Source organism: Tachysurus fulvidraco, chromosome 11 (assembly GCF_022655615.1).
Source record: "Tachysurus fulvidraco isolate hzauxx_2018 chromosome 11, HZAU_PFXX_2.0, whole genome shotgun sequence".
NCBI lineage: Eukaryota > Metazoa > Chordata > Actinopteri > Siluriformes > Bagridae > Tachysurus > Tachysurus fulvidraco.
This window is the reverse complement of record NC_062528.1, coordinates 6,035,236-6,054,596: the sequence shown is the minus strand read 5'-3', so window position 1 is coordinate 6,054,596 and position 19,361 is coordinate 6,035,236. Positions and strand designations below refer to the sequence as shown.

The 19,361-nt window shown below is 34.8% G+C and overlaps 1 protein-coding gene across 1 annotated transcript in view; it reads right to left on the bottom strand.

The window, feature by feature from the left end:
- vmp1 (vacuole membrane protein 1) overlaps positions 1-19,361 on the bottom strand; it is a 33,545-nt gene that overhangs the window by 9,085 nt on the left and 5,099 nt on the right. Inside the window, exons 4-10 of the mRNA XM_027171378.2 lie at positions 15,445-15,535; positions 12,932-13,042; positions 9,047-9,214; positions 7,682-7,813; positions 6,307-6,387; positions 1,308-1,424; positions 710-771 (exon numbers count right to left, since the gene is read on the bottom strand). Of these exons, the coding sequence (XP_027027179.1) occupies positions 710-771; positions 1,308-1,424; positions 6,307-6,387; positions 7,682-7,813; positions 9,047-9,214; positions 12,932-13,042; positions 15,445-15,535 (762 nt within the window). The remainder of the gene's footprint in view (positions 1-709; positions 772-1,307; positions 1,425-6,306; positions 6,388-7,681; positions 7,814-9,046; positions 9,215-12,931; positions 13,043-15,444; positions 15,536-19,361) is intronic.

The window sequence follows — 19,361 nt, the reverse complement described above, 5'->3', positions numbered from 1 at the left end:
ATAACTGTATTTTTTTTTTTTTTTTAAAGAGCATTTAAAATGTTCTGTATGAAGAAGTGTACTACGATCTAGAAGTTTCTCCATGCTTTTTAAGACTTTACTGGAAGAGACTCACCGCTGTTTATTATTATTACTATTATTATTATTTATATATTGATTTCTGCTCATTCGTATGCTAATTCTGGAGAAAGCTAGAACACAATACTGTTATACCATAAAAGAGAAAAGAGCACATTTACATGTTTAGAAATGGCACCAAGCTGATATTCAGGATCAGCTAATATGGTCTAATATGAAAGAAAAAAAAAAGTTGGTTCAGATCAAGAAAGAAAAAAAAAATAATAAAGCCTAAAAGTTAATCCTGGAGAAGTGAACTAAGGTCTAGAAGCTTCTTCATTATCTTTAGACTCCACTGTAAGAGGCTCACTGCTGTTTTTTCTTAATTATTTTTTTTTTTTTTACAAATAAGTTTTCTATTAAAATATATGAAATATTCTATTTCATCATCATTCTGTTGAACACTGTATTAAACAAATACAATAATATTGTAGACATGTTACTATTTTAATGACATTCTTCAACACGGTTTTAATCTTTGTTGTTGTTAAGACCGATCCCTAATTTTGGGAACTCCAACATGATTCAAACTCATGGATTTCCATGATTTCACCATTTTTTCCAAGAGAACGATGAATGCGTTATTACTCACCCGATCAGGGAGACCATCTGCTCCACTATGTGCTTGCTGAACGTTATGATCACAAAGAGTTTCTATGGAAAAATGAGATGCAAAGAGGATTTCAGACAGTGAATAAAGGGCGTGAGTGATAAGATTCGGGTCAAACTAACATGACTAGGAAAGGAAATGCTTCAAGCTGTCTTTGTCTTCAGGAGATGCTGAAACATGCTCCCAGAAAGAGCAGTGAGATCACCGCCTGACAAGCTTAGTGCTGCCATGATGACTCGCATGCACCTCCAGGGACGTCCATTTTCTAGTCCTATTCAAGACTCGACGTTACTCAGCACAAAACCTGCCTTTCTGCTTCCAACAGTCAGACTTGAGTCATGGAAATTAGGAATAGTATCAGACCTCCTTTATGGTCAGTTGTGATCTCCGTGGTTATTAAAGCTTAAATGGACACCATTGTACTAAAAAAAAAAAAAAAAGAAAAAAAAAAGAAAGAAAATCCAATGCGCTAACTACATATACGTGTGATTTAGGAACTTAACCAAAACTAAAAAAAATAATAATAATAACCAGAATAAATTATCTAAATAAACTCAGTTCACTTCGGTGTTCATTGTACCTGAATGTGCATCTTGATAACTGCTTTTCCAATCAGTGTCGCTCCAAAGAATGTCCAAAATGGGATCAGAAAATGGCCGCACGTAATCCCAGCCAGGTCAAACAAAGGATTTGGGATCTGAGGGAGGAAAAAGAAAAAAGAAATTCTTTTATATATTGAGAGCTGGTTTTAAGATGATATTCAGGATCAGAACTGGGACAAAATGCGTGAATAATATAGTGACTCAGATATCAGAAAAAAATAAACGGAGAGAATCATCCTGTAACAAACAGGAAACAAAAATGTAATTGGGTTTGAGAAAGATTTCTTTAACATTTACAAATATATATACTTTTTTTTTGTTAAGATTTATTTGCTCTATATTTATACACAAATTTTGTGTGGAAGCTCAAATTTGTGAAAATCATGGTTTAGATACATTTACATTATTTATAATAATAATAATAATAATAATAATAATAATAATAATAATAATAATCACCATCATTATTTTAAACCAAAAAAAATAAAGCTTAATATTTTTTACTAAAGAAAAAAATAATGTTGATTTTAAGGATGATATTCAAACTTCCAAAACAAACATTCGAAAAAAGAGAAAAAGTCTCTAACAAAAATGTTCAAAATGAAAGAATTCGTTGTACCTATTTATAAATGAGTGAGTGGTGCAAGCAAATTATGAAATAAGAGGCAAAAATCTTTTATTTTTCATCGTCCTTTACATCATCGACCAAAGGTACTTTATGATGCACAATATTTACAGGCAGTTCTATAAACCTGAACCAGTTTTAAATGATTTACAAACTCCACAATCTGCTGTTAAACCCTAAAGAATCGGTACAGTCTGTATTCTAAATTATGGATTAATAGTGAAAAAAAAGTGAAAGAGCAAATTTATAATCAGTAAATTAAAGAAAAGAAAAAAGGGGGAATTCAGCAGTTAAACAATTTTACTTTTTCATTTCATCCATTTTTACACAAACGAAGGGAAATACACCAACTGCTGAGCTTTCATTCAAACAAAAAACTGATGTATCTAGTCCATAATATTTGTAAATCTGCGACTGAAGATTTTTTTTTATGTTAAATCATGATTAGTTAATAAAATAAAAAATAAAAACTAGTCTTAAGTAAAATTTCTGCAGAACTAAATACGTGCTTTATTACAAGTGGATCACACCTGACGAGGGAGGAAATCTGTTCAAACTTTATATATAATACACAACCAGACAAAACAAATACAAGGGTTTCATTAAAAATAATCAAATTCAAATAATTTCTATCTTTTTTTGTGTGAAATTAGATTTACAATGTTCCAATCAAATCAAATCATTTTCCTACAATTTCTTTCCGATTCACTCCACAATTAATAGTAAACATTATTCGATTCATTTATACTTCTGGACTTGTTCCTTGATCAGGTTTTCAGATTTCAAATTTTCGCTATTTAGTAGAAAACTAAACTATGTTTTTAGTTTAAAACTAAACTATAACAGTGCTGTAATACTGTAATACTATAAACTATAATCACTGCTGACTGGCAGTGGATTTAAATAGGAAAATGAATAAATAATAGAAAATTAAACAAACAGTTAAAACATATGAATTCTAACCCAGTCATCTGAGCTCTTTAAAATATTTAATTGTAGAAATAATAATAATAAAAAAAATCATTAATTCCTAGAATTAATAACTGGATTTCATGGGCATTTCTACATGTACACCAATAAAGTTCAACCATTCTGGTGCATCAAAAATTGTACAGATGTATTATTATTATTATTATTATTATTACACAGATATACACAAAATAAACCTTTTACTTTAGTGTAGATTTTGGACTTAAAAAACAAAACAAAAAAACAAAACAAAAAAACAATCCAGACCTCAGAATGTGATGAATTTTTAAATGTTTAAAATGAGGATTTGTCGATTTGTACAGTGCTTTAATACAAAGTAAAAATCATTAATAATTCATTTCTAAAGTAAAAATGGATTTATTAAAATGAACAAAAATTTAACACACTTAATGTCTGATGACTGCAGTTTTATAAATCCCTTTGACTAAATGATTTTAAAACATCCTCCTCCTCATCATCATCATCATCATCTTCTTCTTCTTCTTCTTCTTCTTCTTATTATTATTATTATTATTATTATTATGTGAATCTAATCTACAGACTAACAAAAACTTATTTTATTGAACAGATTTAAAAAAAATTTTTTTTATTAAAATATCAATAAAAAAAAGGTAAAAAAAAAAATCGATAAATAACGATCTTTTCTTATAAATAAAGACCTACAGTTTTTTAAGAAATTTCTGCATTATTTCGTTTTCTGCTGCTCTTTTAACTAATTACCACAGTGAGAAAAGCTGTTTTTTCTCTTCAGATTAGGAGATTTGTCAACAGATTTGTGTCATAACAGTGATGAGTATTTACTTTGTAAACCTTCCTTAAACAGAACTCACACTTTCCTTAAATAGAACTCGCACTATCTTATCACACTTTTTTTCTCTGCGTTAAGTCTGACGTCACCGTAAGACGTCACACTGCTGACGGTGCGGAAGGAAAGCGGCTGCACGGTGCATTGTGGGATTTCGAGTAAATCTCTGCATTGGGTCCGTACTGCTCGCAAGTGAACATACTAGCAGTTTGTTGTTGTTGTTTTTTTAAACATAAAATCATACTTCTATAATCTTCTTTCATATATATCTAAGAAAACATATCTAACGATTAAAAAAAAACATAAATAAATTAAACTTAGTACAAAATGTTCCAGAGAAACACAAGATTTCAGAGAAATCAGCTGTACTAGAATATACATTGCTTAAACAGCTGAAAAGTAAAGTAAATTCATCCAGAACATCCTGTTTCTCTGGAAACTGTGTGTGCATACAAAAAGTACACACTCTCTGGCCAGTTTAATAGAAACACCTGCAATCCTGCTCGATCATGCACTTCACAAGCTTCGACTACCCTGAGCTTTTTTCCTGTCTCATTTTTGGTAAGCCGAGCTTTTTCACCTCACCGTAAACTCAGTTACTGGTTGACAAATGCCGAAAAAGCCACCAGCAGCACATCCGCCTCAAGGTTTGACATATGCATTCTGAGATGCCCTTTTTGCTCACCACAGGTGTAAAGAGTGATTCTTTACATTTCCTGTAAGCTCAGATCAGTCTTATCAACCTCTCCTGATCTTGCTCATCAACGAGACGTTTCCGCCTGCACAACTGCTGCTCAATGGATGGGTTTTTTTGGTTGCGTCATTCTGTGTAAACTCTAGAGAATGTCGTGTGTAAAAAAATCCCGAGAGACCAGCAGTTTCTGAATGAAGTATAATCCAAACACTCTGACATTACATTAATCTTTTCCCCGTTTGATGTGAACATTAACTGAAGCTCTCGTAGGTTAACTGGTTAACCGTATGAATGTGCAACCAGTACAGGTGTTCCTAATAAAGTGGCCAGTTAGTATATAGTATATACACATAAATATGTATGCTCTCCCCTCAGAAAGTACTGGGAAGGAAATTCTTTTTGGGTTCGAGATTGAATAATAAATATGGGCCGATATCAGAGTTTTATCTTTTATTGCCTGTTTCTTTTAATTATTATTATTTATTATTTTTTTTATCTGATATCTATAGAGCTTTTAAAACTAGCAGGTGTCACACAGCAGCATTACAACAATATATACATTCCAAATATAAATTGTAATAATAATAATAATTATTATTATTACTATAATTTGGGAGCAAATCAGAAAAAAGTTTCCTGAGACAATTTAAGGAAGAAACCTTGAGAGGAACCAAAAGGACTCGAAAGGAAACCCGTCCTCCTTTGGGTGACACCGGAGATGAATAGAAATCATTTCTCAAGGACTAGATTTCATACCTAGATTTCTAAACCAATTTAGAATACAGGTCATTTGTTTTTTACACAAGCAAAAAGTACAGGAACAGACAGACTTGTAAATAAAAATGAAATAACACTAAATATATGGATGCATATCCGCTGCAATAACTGGATCAATCCGGACATCAACGATCTGTCGCGATTGTCTTCTGTGACGCTTTTCTAGACTCGTACCACAGTCCTTTAAGTTGCTCGTTTCAGGGGGGTTTCACTCTTTAGCGTTCTCTTCAGTGGATGAAGTAAATGCCGCTCAGTTGGGTTAAAACCTTGTGATTGATTTCTCCAGTTTCCAGAACCCGCCCATTTTTCCCACTGATGAAGTGCTTTGTTGTATTGGCAGAATGATTTGGATCAGATTGGATGCATTTCTCTATAGACTGTAGACTTCATTCTGCTGCTACCATTATGACTTATCATCATCATCATCATCATCATCATCATCAATAATGATTAGCGAGTCTGTTAAAGAAGAAGGTTCCATGCAAACACAAGCGTTGACACTAACCATGATCGTGAGCAGATCCTTTCTCCCTCCACACTTTGGCTTTTCCATCACCGATCGCTTGGGTAGAGGTTAATCTTGGTTCCAAACCATTTGTTGCTCAGCTCTTTATTTCTTTTGTGAATTTCACTCTGGCTTTCTGATTCTTACTGTTGATAAATAGTTTACATCTTATACTATAGCCTTCTGCTCTCAAAGTCTTGGATTGTGATTCCTTCTCCCTGTGAAGGTTGGTGTTGATGTCATTGACTGCTGTTTTGGGGGTTTTTCCCTCTGGGCTCTCACCGTTTCTCAATGTTTTCCTTGGCCAAATTGTTTGATGTCTGGTATAACTGTGGTTTCTTTCTCTTTTTTTTTTTACCAGAAAAAGAAAAAAAAGAAAAGCACATTCCAAATTTTTTTTGTCTCTTTCTCCACTTCTGATGTCAAACCCAAATGTTTTTAGTGTACAGTGTAACTGACCTTCAGGTTCCGATCCTCTGATCACATAGATGTGAATGTAGTGTGTGTGTTTGTGTATTTACATGTTTGTATATATGAATAAAATATTCACAGAGCTTATATCAAGAAGAGAAAATACTTACTGAGGCACAGGCCAGGATTCCCAAGAATCCAACTTTCTGAACCATGTTTTGTACAGCGAGTTTTGCTCTGGATGCAAAGTCCTAAAAAGAGCAAAAGACCATTTACATGTTTAAAAAAAAATGGTACATTAATGGTACAGTGTATATAAAATTAATTTATATTTTATATACACTGTACCATTAATGTACCAATTTTTTATATATATATACATATATATACACACACACAAACACACACACACGTATGTATATAATATAAATACATGGTACAGTGTATATATACACGTGTGTGTGTGTGTGTATATATATAAAAACAATAATATATAAGTATGTGTGTGTATATACACACACACACACACACACACACACACACACATATATATATATATATAAAATATATATGTATGTGTGTGTATATATATATATTATACACACACACACGTATATATACACTGTACCATCTATTTATATTATATACATATACATATATATGTATATACATACACACATGTCTATATTATATATACACACACACACCTAAATTTATTCAGGCAGAATGAAGCAAAATGCACAATGTTGAGCACTGAAATGAAAAGAAAAAAAAAAAAAAGCTGCTTTCAGACTACAGTGTGTTGAAACAGATGACTGAATGAAATTGTTTATTTTAGACTCTCCTAGCACACTGGTGAAAGGAGGGAGATTTTTTGCTGAAACAGCATTTGCTGAAAGGTACCACACTGAATCCTGCTTTAAGCATTTAAGCAATTAAAACATTGCCGGTGAAAGGAACAGTCCACGTGAGGTCCACTCAGACACTAACGGCACATAATTAAAAGGAAGCGCTCATTATGAGTCACCCGCAGCTCAAAGGGTTTACTGGAAGTCAAGGGAGGGGTTTTCAAAGAAGTGGTCACATGACCAGGAGCAGTAAACCACAACACTGAGGTAGTCACCGAGATCTATCAGAAAGCTGACAGGATCCAATAACCTGATGTCTAAAGGGGGGATTAGCACCTTCATGTCCGGAGGAGAAAAAAAAAAAACTTTAGAAGAAAAAAAAGTCCACAGGGTGCAGTGGAATGCCTGAAGAACTACTTAATTCCAATGTACAAGGAAGCCACAATGTTCCCGAGCTCACTGCTATTGCTAAATGCTTCAATGTACACTGCAGCATGATCAAAACACATCCTGTGACTCATTCAGAGACTGATTTGATGATGCAAAAACAAGACTGATATACAGTTAAAGCAGCTGCTGACTACTTTGAGAAATTCAAAAAATCATTAACAACAACAACAACAACATTAGAACACAAGCCAATGAGCACATTTGCAACTGTGCAATGTGCATGTGTCATGATGAACGCATTCCTCACCTGCGCGCTCTCGGCTTGTTCCAGCATCTCTTCAAATTCCTCATAGTCCTCATCATCCGGTTCAGATCCAGACAGACGGGCCGCTCGTGCCATGAAGTATGGGGGGAGTTCTCCGATAGCTGTACCAGCTCCCTGCGTAATACATAGGTACGAAAATAAGTCAAACTTTTAATCAACGATTCATTCGAAATGAGTCTAAATATGACTAATAAAAACAAAACCATCAACAACAAAAAAAAAGAAAAAAAAAAAAAAGAGGCTGATTTAAATTCTCTCATTCACTGTCTCTCATTCATAGGCCATATGGGGAAAATTATCATTACACAATATTTGAAGAATTTTCTTTGGAAATATTACGGTTGGCTGCCAGAAAATTGTTGTGTTACATTTGAAAATAAACTTTTAATCGTGTTTGTTGCAACTTTTATTTAACGTCTGCAAACACGGAAGGAAAAGGAAGCGAATATATTTAATTATCGATAATAGAATATACAATAATTTGAAGTCAAATCCCTTCTTTCCCGAATGTGAAATTATTTAAAAAAAAAAAAGAGACAGAAAAGCGTATTATATAAATAATATAATCATTATATTGACCAGCTCTATTGTTGAATCTGATGTTCCCCATCAAATAATATTCATAGCTAATGCAAAAATAAATAAATAAATTATGTTTTTGACCCAAAATGTGACAAAAAAAAGTTAAATTCATTTTGAGTTACCAAGAAAAAGCTGTTCATGCTTTAATTTCATATGGTAACTGAAATTCCCTTTCCACGAGACGACCGTGTCCTGAATTCAGCTCCTGGTCTCCTGGGCGGCACCAGAACGTGAGAAAGCATCTCTCTTGCCCTGACCTCGTTTCCCAAGCTATCAGTCAAATACAGGATTGAGCTGAAGGTTTTATTTTAAGTCTCCACACAGCATGGCACCAAGCTATACCTCTGACCTCCTTTCACCCTTTCTTCTTCTTTTTCTCCATGACCTTCTGCAGAGGATCCAGATGCTTATAACAATTCAGTGGTTCTGAGGTTTAAAGATGACCAGTCCTTTTGTGTTGCAGTTTATGGGCCATCATACCCGCCTTTATAATCGCACTCCCTCAATGGACATTTTTAAACCCGATTTAGGAATGTGGTTATTGCTTCGTCCGTTTATTTTATTTTTGTTTTTTAATTTTTTTTTTCGTTTGCTGTTTTGTGTTTTTGTGAATTGATTCATTTCATTTGATGTCCTTTCTGTTGGACGTTATTTCACTGTAACACACTCCAACTTCTCCAGTCATGTGTGTCTAGTCAAGCTTTGATGAGTGTGGACTAAATGTAAAAGACGGAAGGTGATTAAACGTGTTCAAGTAGCACTCACCCACATGCAGGCTTCTAGCCGGACCTTAGACATGATGGTCCAGAGGGACACGCTGTCCTCGACCCCCGTCTCATCTGGACACACGATCTGAGTCGGGTATGGCGGCTCGGGGAAGTTCACAGAGCCGCACTCGTACGCAGCCAGTGTGACAGAGGCTATGTGTGGGCCCTGCATAGATAAGAATCATGACTGTAAGCCTTTTCCTGTTCTTTCCTCTTGTACAAAAAAAATGTGCACATCAACCGAGATGAAAGCAATAGACTTTATTAAGATGTGAAGATAATAAAGGGGGAGAAGTCTGAGGTACAAGTCTCCAGCGCATTAATCAGACTACAGCACCAATCATAACAACTGGCTTTTATGATGCATCACCAGCACTGTAACCTCTCTAAGAAGACAACACTTCCCATAGACATACTGTCTTTTATTAAACTCAGACTCACGCAATGTACTTGGCATGGCCATGGCACTCGCAGACAAGGGAAGTAAAAGGTAATGCATTGCTCACAAAAGTATTTAACCAGTAGACTAAACATAATCAACCAAGACAAAAAAATGCTATATTAAGTCTGTGATGTCCAGTAAAGAGTGTGTGTGTGTGTTTGGGGAATCTTGGTAGGGGAGCGTTTCATATACAAAGCCACCACGGTTCAAACGCATTGCAAACTCATGACACACTGGTCAGTCTGCTCCGACCCCACCGTGAGGAGACCACCCCCAGCTGGGGCCCCACTCACCATTTAATAAGCTCAAGACAACCATTTTAAAACATACAATTGACTGAAAGACGAAAGTTTTCATCTTGGTTCCTGGATGAACCGTCGTGTACAGAGTTCCATGTTTATTTAATAGCCTAAATATTAGGAACCACTTCTACATTAAAGGTTACTTTTACTTAGACTTATTTATGAGCTGAAAAGTTCAGACGGGCTCGAACGGACAAACAGTTTGCCGTTAGCAGTTAAGGGTCAAGGTTACTGACATTTTACATGGCTAGAGAAGGGAACAGAAAGTGTTTTGAGGAACCGTGACCAACCATTAAGAAAATCCATTCTTCAGAAATGGAAGAACATCAGACAATGAAACTACTGAATAGTAGAAACAAAATCAGTTGCATGTGAGGTGCAATAAAACATCCAAACCAACCAAAATGAGACCTCAAATTAAAAAAAAAAGAGGGGAATAAAACTCCACATTTAAAAAGTGGACTAAACAGTAGCCTGGGTGTCTGGAAGATGTAGCTTTTGGATCCAGGAGTTTTTTTTTCCTCTCTTATTCTTAGTTTCCTGGAAGATTTAACAATCTTAAATAATAATAATAATAATAAGCAGCCTTACTTCTTACTGCCGTTCACAAAACTAATTTTTTTTGGTTTGTATGTTTAAATGTAACGCCTATGTTTTATAACCTTTAAAAAGCACCTCGATTCTGAAACTACAGGATACATGACGTCCAAATCTAACAGGCCAGCTGACGGATGAACTGACCGAGTGTTGTACATGAGTATAAGTGTTGTACACACAGGTATAAGCTGAAACTATTTCCTGTGTCCTTTATTTCCTGATAAAGAGGAATAGAGGAAACGAAGTTCGGTGTAACACGGTCATATAACCTTCCTGCTCTCTTGCGCATGAGCAATTTATTATTTAACTTTTTAGTAATATCGTTTAGACTGGATTCGAGGACACGACTCTGACGTCTCAGCGATGATTTTTGGTCGAGGGCTCGAACATTTCTGCGAGAAGAGGAACTCTATCGGTTTCCTTGGTCTGTATTAATTCAGACCACAAACTACATTTATGGCATCTGGCAGAAGCCCTTATCCAGGATGATGTACAAAAGTGCTTTGGAGTCTCTATCAATAAATACATTAACACTGATTCACTAGGTTTAAGATTGTGGGTTTTTTTTTAAACCATTAGTAAAAAGTTACAACTTTCATTAACTACCATTTTTTTTTGCTCAAGTCATTTCAGGCATGTGACCAGGCAGCAATCTGTATCTTTTATTTCTAGATTGTTTCACTTTTTTTTTTTCTTTTTTAGTAATTCAATACATTTTATTGGTCAACAGTCAAAATTGACACTATTTTCATGTTCTCCTCAACATGCTCTCATATAAAGCAACTATCAATCATCCTACCAATCCATTTGGGATGTTTTACAGTCCTGATATGTTCCCTCCTGACTTTGTATTCGCATTTCAGTTTACGTTTTTGAAATTTTCCAAGGCAGATCTGTAAAATCAGAACAAACCTTCTTCAATTTCCCCTACAGAGGATTAGTAAAAGGTCTTAATCTCATCTCTTTTTACATTCATTTGCGCAGTAGTAGTCAGTGTGTTAGTCACTATTAGATCTAATAAAGCAAGGCTGTCTGATCTTATCTAAAAGATTGAGTAACGGCTCAGGTTTTCTTCCAAGTCCTTCGTTTCACCTGTTTAAACAGTTGGTCATTTTTGATCAGACGGCTTATCGGGGATTGGTTGGAATGACAAGCTTTTTTTTTTCCATTTCTCTTTTCCGGTTTCACTTGTCAGCTTGACACCTCCATATAAGAGGGTGTGGGTGCTATTAAAACAAGCTAAAGAATTTCAGGAAAACTGACAATGGAGGGAATGTGTGTTAGCGAACTTTGTTGGAACGGGATAAGCCACTCAGGCATGCTGTTGGTCCTCAGACACTCGTGCTTCAGATGCCTGCTGAAGCTGAGGAATGCCTGTGGTCAGCGCCGCTTCGGCTACGGAGTCAAGAGAGCCTCGGATCAAGTCACAGGTCGAAGATGATCTCACCATGGGGTGATGACGCAGACGAGTTGGAAGAGCCGGATCAGGTGACACCGAACACTTGGGAGAGTTAAAATAACTTTGCTTTCCCAGACATGAGGCATGAGGTCACTTCGCTCTGCTACATGAACAAGTGTTTGTGCTCAAATCCTAAAAACATGCACAGGCGATTACACACTCAGCAGAAATATTACACATGCTTAATCTTCAGCTGTTTTCTTTTTTCTTTTTTATTAGCCTGCTGCCTCATGTTTAAACAGCGACACGTTCATCCGGTACTGCGAGAGAGCAAACTTTTCCAGCTCCTAGTATTAAAGGCCCGCAGCACAAACCGATTTGGTCAAATTCATAGGCAAGGAAAACACAGTGTTCTTGTCTGATGGGCTAGACTGAAAAACCACACCACACTAGCAGTTTCACATCCCTGTTTGTCAGAAAGCTCGAGTCATTACTGTGTCGGTGATGACTTCATCAGAGCTGACCAGAAGTCTGATGAATCTGATTCAAGTGCCGATGAGTACGTCATTCCATCGTAAGGCACGACACACCGTGAGAAGCAGAGCCTGAGAAACTTGTACTGAAACAGTGCGTACGATCATTTCATATCTAGCTGTTTAGAAACATGTGCATATTCTAAATAAGGGTCAAGAAAGGAAAGGAAAAAGAGAGACAGAGACAGAGAGAGAGAAAGACAGAGCAGAGAGCGAGACAAAGAGAAAGAGAGAAAGAAAGGTCAAATCTGACAATGGAGGTTTCACTACTTGCTGTTAAAAAAAAAAAAAGCTACACTGACATGCGACACTTTAGCTATTTTTGGATGAGCTGGCAGTTGATATGGGGAACTTCCATATTTGCCTGTGACGCATCACTTAGTTAGTTATTTAGTTAGTTAGTTCTCTGGCTGAAATCCATCAGAAAAATAAACACTTAGTTTTGTCAATATGCCTGAACCAAAAAAAATTTATTTATATATATAATATATATATATATATATATATATATATATATATATATATATATATATATATATATATAAAAACCAATTTTAACATATTTTGATCATTTAGTATGTTTTTATTTATTTATTTCTGCTTTTCTCACCAGGTAAAGAAGGAAAGTGTGAAGGCCTGTGCCGAGGCCTACCGACGACAAAATCCCCAAGCCTACCCAGTAGGCACACCAAAGGATCTGCTTCTCCAAGTGCTGTACATACTGCAGGGTTAAAAACAGAAGAGGGGGAAAAAAAGATTATTTCAAAATATCTCTTTCAACAAACAATGTCAATGATGAGGAACAAAATGTACAGTACAAAGCTAGCAAAAAAAAAAAAGGTTGATTTTTAGAGTGAGGAAAGACTAAAGCAAGCAGATCGAACTAGATTTGTGTACATAAATACATACAGTGTGTGATGTGTAAGGAATTTGCTTTGATAAGAAAAAAAAATAATTCAAAGATGATGTGGTGTGATCTGTTTCCGCTGGTGTTGACAGAGTATTTTCCTGTAACAGCATTTACAGGAGACCTCAAGCCTTGTCTTCCTTTTTTGTTCTACCACCTACTTTGCATATATTTTCCCATTTATTAAAAGAATGACACTTTTTATCTGGAGGAATTTTAAACATAATGTTTAGTTCACTGCTTCTCTCAGCTATCAGTCTTTCCCCTCGGCGGCCTCTCTGTCGATTTTTTTTCTCCCTCTATTTAAAAGTTAATAAAGAAAAGCAGCTTGTCATATTAGCGAGAATCTGCAAACATTTTAGACTCCTTCAAAAAAAAATAATAATAATTTTTTATTAAATAACACTAAATAAAATGTCACCTGACAGAAAACATCACCATGGAAACACTTTCAAGTTTATTTGAGAAGTCCAACTTATTCAAATAAATAGAACTGAAACACAAGTCATTACGACTTTATTAAAGAACTCCTTTTTTTTTTCTTTCTTTTTGCAACTTTTATACCGATTTACCGGAAACGTATACAAAACTTTTCTTGGTATTCGGTAACAACATGACCCGTTTGAACACTGTTTACAGACGTTAGCACAATTATTGTTGTTAAAAATAAAATAAAAAATTTTAATTAAATAAAAATGCAGAAAAAAAAATTCCTATTAAAAAATTTCCTAAAAATCCTGCCCCAGAAGCAGAAATATAATTCTGTTGGCCGCAGACATGATACTATATTATATAAACAATATATAAGCAGGAGAAAATTAAATAGGCTGAAAATCAGGACAAATTCAAACTGAAAAATAATTCAATTCAAAACAATATGCCTTTCAATTGTTTTAAGTCCTGTTTAAAAGTTGTAAATAAATAAATAAATACATAATTAAAAATCTTACAAAAACATTACTCTTGTACAAAATCTCTTCTTCTATGCAGTGCATGTTGGAGATAATGAAATGTTTCGCCTCAGTAATTAAGCATGAATACAGTTTATTTTTAATCACCACATTTGAGTGGGAATACGTGTCACCGGATGCTTCTATAAAAAGATGAAAAATAACCAAGAACTATTTTAACTTCACGCTTGTGTCATTCAACATAAAAATACTTAATAACCTAGAAGCAAAGACTGTAAAGTCTGTAGCCTTCATGATTATGTAGATCATTTATTTATAAATAGTCTGAACAAGAAAAAAAAATCCCCCAAAAGAATCAGTATATCTATCTATTTATCTATCTATCTATCTATCTATCTATCTATCTATCTATCTATCTATCTATCTATCTTTCTTTCTCTATATACTACAGAATATACACAAATATGTTGTGCATTATAGTTAAAATAAAATATATATAAAATACATAAAAAAGGGTGGATTCTGTGGATTCTTTAAAATATTTAGAATAGCTTTTGGTTTATAATAATTGTCTTGGTTTTGCTATTTTATTGTAACTGTTATTGTTTGATATTTATTTTATTTATTTATTATTATGTTTTTTTTAATGCTGTGAAGCACTTTGGTTCAACTTAGGTTGCTGTAAGGTGTTATATAAATACAGAAATGAGGGATTGATTTAATTTCAAATTCCAACTTACTGGGAAAAAAAGAAAAAACTTTCGCCTTTTCTCACAGAGAATAACATTTTCTTCTTAATTAAACTTATTACATACAATTTCAACTGGAAACAATAATGTAAACCAGTATAGATGTTTTGAATGATATAGTTTTCAAAAGCACTTCAACCAAATGCTGTAAATATAATGATTTTATGGCTGACAGACACACTGAGACTGTGCTGTGTCAAAAATCTCTACTTTTACTTTGGACACTTGAGTACAAATAAAAGCAGGTACTATAAAAGATCTGAATGTCTTAAATTTGTCTTTACAGGATTTTTGTACTTGGTCCACCTCTGGTTGTTACTATAGATGGTATGGTATGATTTGATTTAAGGCTGGAGTGACAGTCAGAGCTGTGGGATAAGAAAGAAATATCACACGTACGATAACGTTTTCGTGATAAAAGTCATATATAAAGAAAGCAAAACTGCAGCGGAGTAAAAATATAAATCACGGACATGGAGGGGAACGTAAATACGTTCGGTAAAAGTACAGAAAAATAAAAAAGTGCACTTGTTTGATGAGGATATGAAAATCTCACCGTTTGATGAGATCCTTCTATTGAGTAGGCCATTGTGAAGACTGAAAAAAGCACAAGCACGAAAAACACTGAATATCTTCTGTACCAGAGCCTATGGACAGAGAGAGAGATAATGTTTACACACTAAACATAACTGTATATACGCTGTGAATTTCTATTACATTTAATCCAGATGTATTCAAACGTCTCGGTCATTTCTGAACCGACAGAAATTCCCACTTTTTGAAGAATCCACACATCCCATGAATCTCGTTGAAACACTATAATATTATAAATAATATCACTAAATAAATAAATAAATAAATAAATAAATAAATAAATAGGTGTGTGTGTGTGTGTGTGTGTGTGTGTGTGTGTGTGTGTTTATATATATATATATATATATATATATATATATATATATATATATATATATAAATGAATAAACACATACATATAATAATAATAATAACAGTAATAATAATATATATAAATATATATATTTATAATTATTATATAAAATACATATTGTTGTTATTATTATATAAATAAAGAAATAAATGTTATTCAATTTAACCGGAAAATAAAATAATAATAATAATAAAAACAAAACCCCAGTCCTTTTCCCCCAGAATTTGTAAACCCAGTGAACAATAATCACTAATATAAACACCTCTGATTCTTCTAACCATCGCAGAACACAAATCTAAATCAGAATGATGAACAATCCTATTTATAAAATGTTAAAAATTTGACACTGGGGCTTATTAAGTAAGAGTATAACAGAGTAAGACAAGAGTAAAATGTGATAATTAGAAATATTTCAGTGACATGCCTAATAAGTATATTTAACAGATATACAAGTATTATTAAATAATTTGGACAAATCGGACACACACTGATAGACTTTAGTATTTCTCAATTAATTTTTTTAAATCTCGATTTACAGAAGAATGACAAAAAAGAGCAGGATGTCTTTTAGCACAGCTTTCAGAAGGAGATCTTAAAAACACCATAATGACCACTGATCATTGCATAGATCCCATATGGCTCATCTGCTGCTGTTATTCTCAGAGAAAAATGTCTGCAATTTTGGCCTAATTTTTACTTCACTGTTAAAATGCTACGTTTGTGAGGTGTGTGATTGTTTTTTTTTATTTTTTTATTTGGGTATTTTTCCATCTCACATAGTGTGAAAACCCTTTGAACAGTCTGGTGCTCCCATTTAAATAAAAGCTATAGAGCTGTACTTCACCATCATATCGTCTCCTGTTCTCGAATCTGATTGGGCAGAAGGAATTGACTATTTCATTTATAACAAAAAGAAATAAATAAATAAAGCACAGCTTTACCGTTTCTCCGTTTCTATTAAAATTACTTGTATAAGGACTTGTAAAGCCAAAGCATCACATAAACCCCATAAAGCCTAATAATAAACAATTTATGTTAAAAAAAAAAAAAGTAAAAAAAAAGGAAAAAACAAACAAAAATACAGTTAAAAAAAATTAAATAAAAAAAGAACCTGATGTCTACCACAAAGCAAGCTTGATTTTCCCCCATTATTGCTAATGATAATAAAATAACATTTTTTATGATTGCATATTCGTATGTGTGAAATATCCTTAAAGTTTACTTCAGTCAGGAAGGAAAATGTCGAAAAAACTATTTCCGAATTTTGACCTTATTGTGACCTTGACCGTCTTAAGTGATTCAATATCAGTCAGTATCTCGAAATCTCAAGAACGACTGGTTAAAAAGTTTGTAGGATGTTTACTTCAGACTGAAACCAGTCATCTTAAACATCCTACAAACTTTTAACCAGTCGTTCTTTATACTGACGAGAATCTCAGCTGGATAAGAACTTCATGTGTCGATGTATAAAATCATTAACGTGGTGACGTTTTCTCGAAGGAGATTTAGGAGAAAAAAAGAAAAAAAGAAAGAAAAAAAAAAGAAAAAAAAAGACGTTTCTGTGCCCTCCTGTGTCGGTGCCTTGTAACAGCGGAAAAACTGTTATCTTTTGTTCTTCTCCATGAGGAAGTCTAAGGGTGGAGGACGTTATGTTTCGTAGAAATCTTCATTGAGGAAGTGAAATGACATTTCATTTGCTGCAACAAAACAGCAGTTTCATTTACAAAATTGTACTTTGTGTAAACGAGGGAGTGAAATGTACATTTGTGGAACATGTTTAGAGACTTTTCCACTCCTTGTGTCATCATACACATCTGTGTGGTGTGTGAGTGGCGATCAGAGACCAGAGCCTGAACTCATGAAAATTCTTTGTGTAAAGTGTTTCACCTAGGGTTAGTCTTAGGAAGTTCTTAGAAATGTGGGTGTTTCCACTTAAAATTAAAGAGAACATCATGGTAAAGATAAAAAGTTATTCACAAAGCATCTTAATCCTTAAAAGATCTCATAAGGTCAAAAAGTGTTAGGAGTAGAGAGGATGACATTTAAGAGGCTTAAAGAGTTTCTTTATCAGAGGAGAAAATGGCTGAAAGGTGACGAGGGAGAAGAAATGTATCGTATACAATATTTAATAATGAGAGAGAGTTACTAAAATGATACAGATTAGATCGTGTAGGGATTATTTTGTGATCGATCATATTAAAGATAACATCTCAAACACAGTGCAGAAATTATACACACACACATTCTGCTGCTGTGGCATTTAGAGACACAATAACATCTCTGAGACTCTGAAAACAGAGGCAGAAATAATATAATTTGTCTCTATGACATTTCTGCTCTGTGTCAGATGTTTACATTTATTACATTAGTAACGTACAGATGTTAGAGCATCTCTAATCTCTTCGGTCACGAACGTAATCCCTACACGATAAAGCCTTAAATATCTTAACATAGAGACAAAGTGAGAGTTTATAATACACCAGATTTTAAAAGTGCTCCAATTTTTTTTTAAACAACCAATCACCTTGGTTATACCTGGTGTCATCCCTAGTAACGGGGTTATACCCGGTGTCATCCCTAGTAACGGGGTTATACCCGGTGTCATCCCTAGTAACGGGGTTATACCCGGTGTCATCCCTAGTAACGGGGTTATACCCGGTGTCATACCCAGTAACGGGGTTATACCTGGTGTCATACCCAGTAACGGGGTTATACCTGGTGTCATCCCTAGTAACGGGGTTATACCTGGTGTCATCCCTAGTAACGGGGTTATACCTGGTGTCATCCCTAGTAACGGGGTTATACCTGGTGTCATCCCTAGTAACGGGGTTATACCTGGTGTCATACCCAGTAACGGGGTTATACCTGGTGTCATCCCTAGTAACGGGGTTATACCTGGTGTCATACCCAGTAACGGGGTTATACCCGGTGTCATACCCAGTAACGGGGTTATACCCGGTGTCATACCCAGTAACGGGGTTATACCCGGTGTCATCCCTAGTAACGGGGTTATACCCGGTGTCATACCTAGTAACGGGGTTATACCCGGTGTCATACCTAGTAACGGGGTTATACCCGGTGTCATACCTAGTAACGGGGTTATACCCGGTGTCATACCCAGTAACGGGGTTATACCCGGTGTCATACCCAGTAACGGGGTTATACCCGGTGTCATACCCAGTAACGGGGTTATACCCGGTGTCATACCCAGTAACGGGGTTATACCTGGTGTCATACCTAGTAACGGGGTTATACCTGGTGTCATACCTAGTAACGGGGTTATACCTGGTGTCATACCTAGTAACGGGGTTATACCTGGTGTCATACCTAGTAACGGGGTTATACCTGGTGTCATACCTAGTAACGGGGTTATACCTGGTGTCATACCTAGTAACGGGGTTAAGCCCCGCCTCCTCTCTAAGATAAAATGTGTTATATTTTCCTTTCTCAGAGCTACTCAGATTGGTCCTGAATCACTGCAGACAGAATTAGACTTAGAATCTTTGTGAATACAGGCCCAGGAGTCT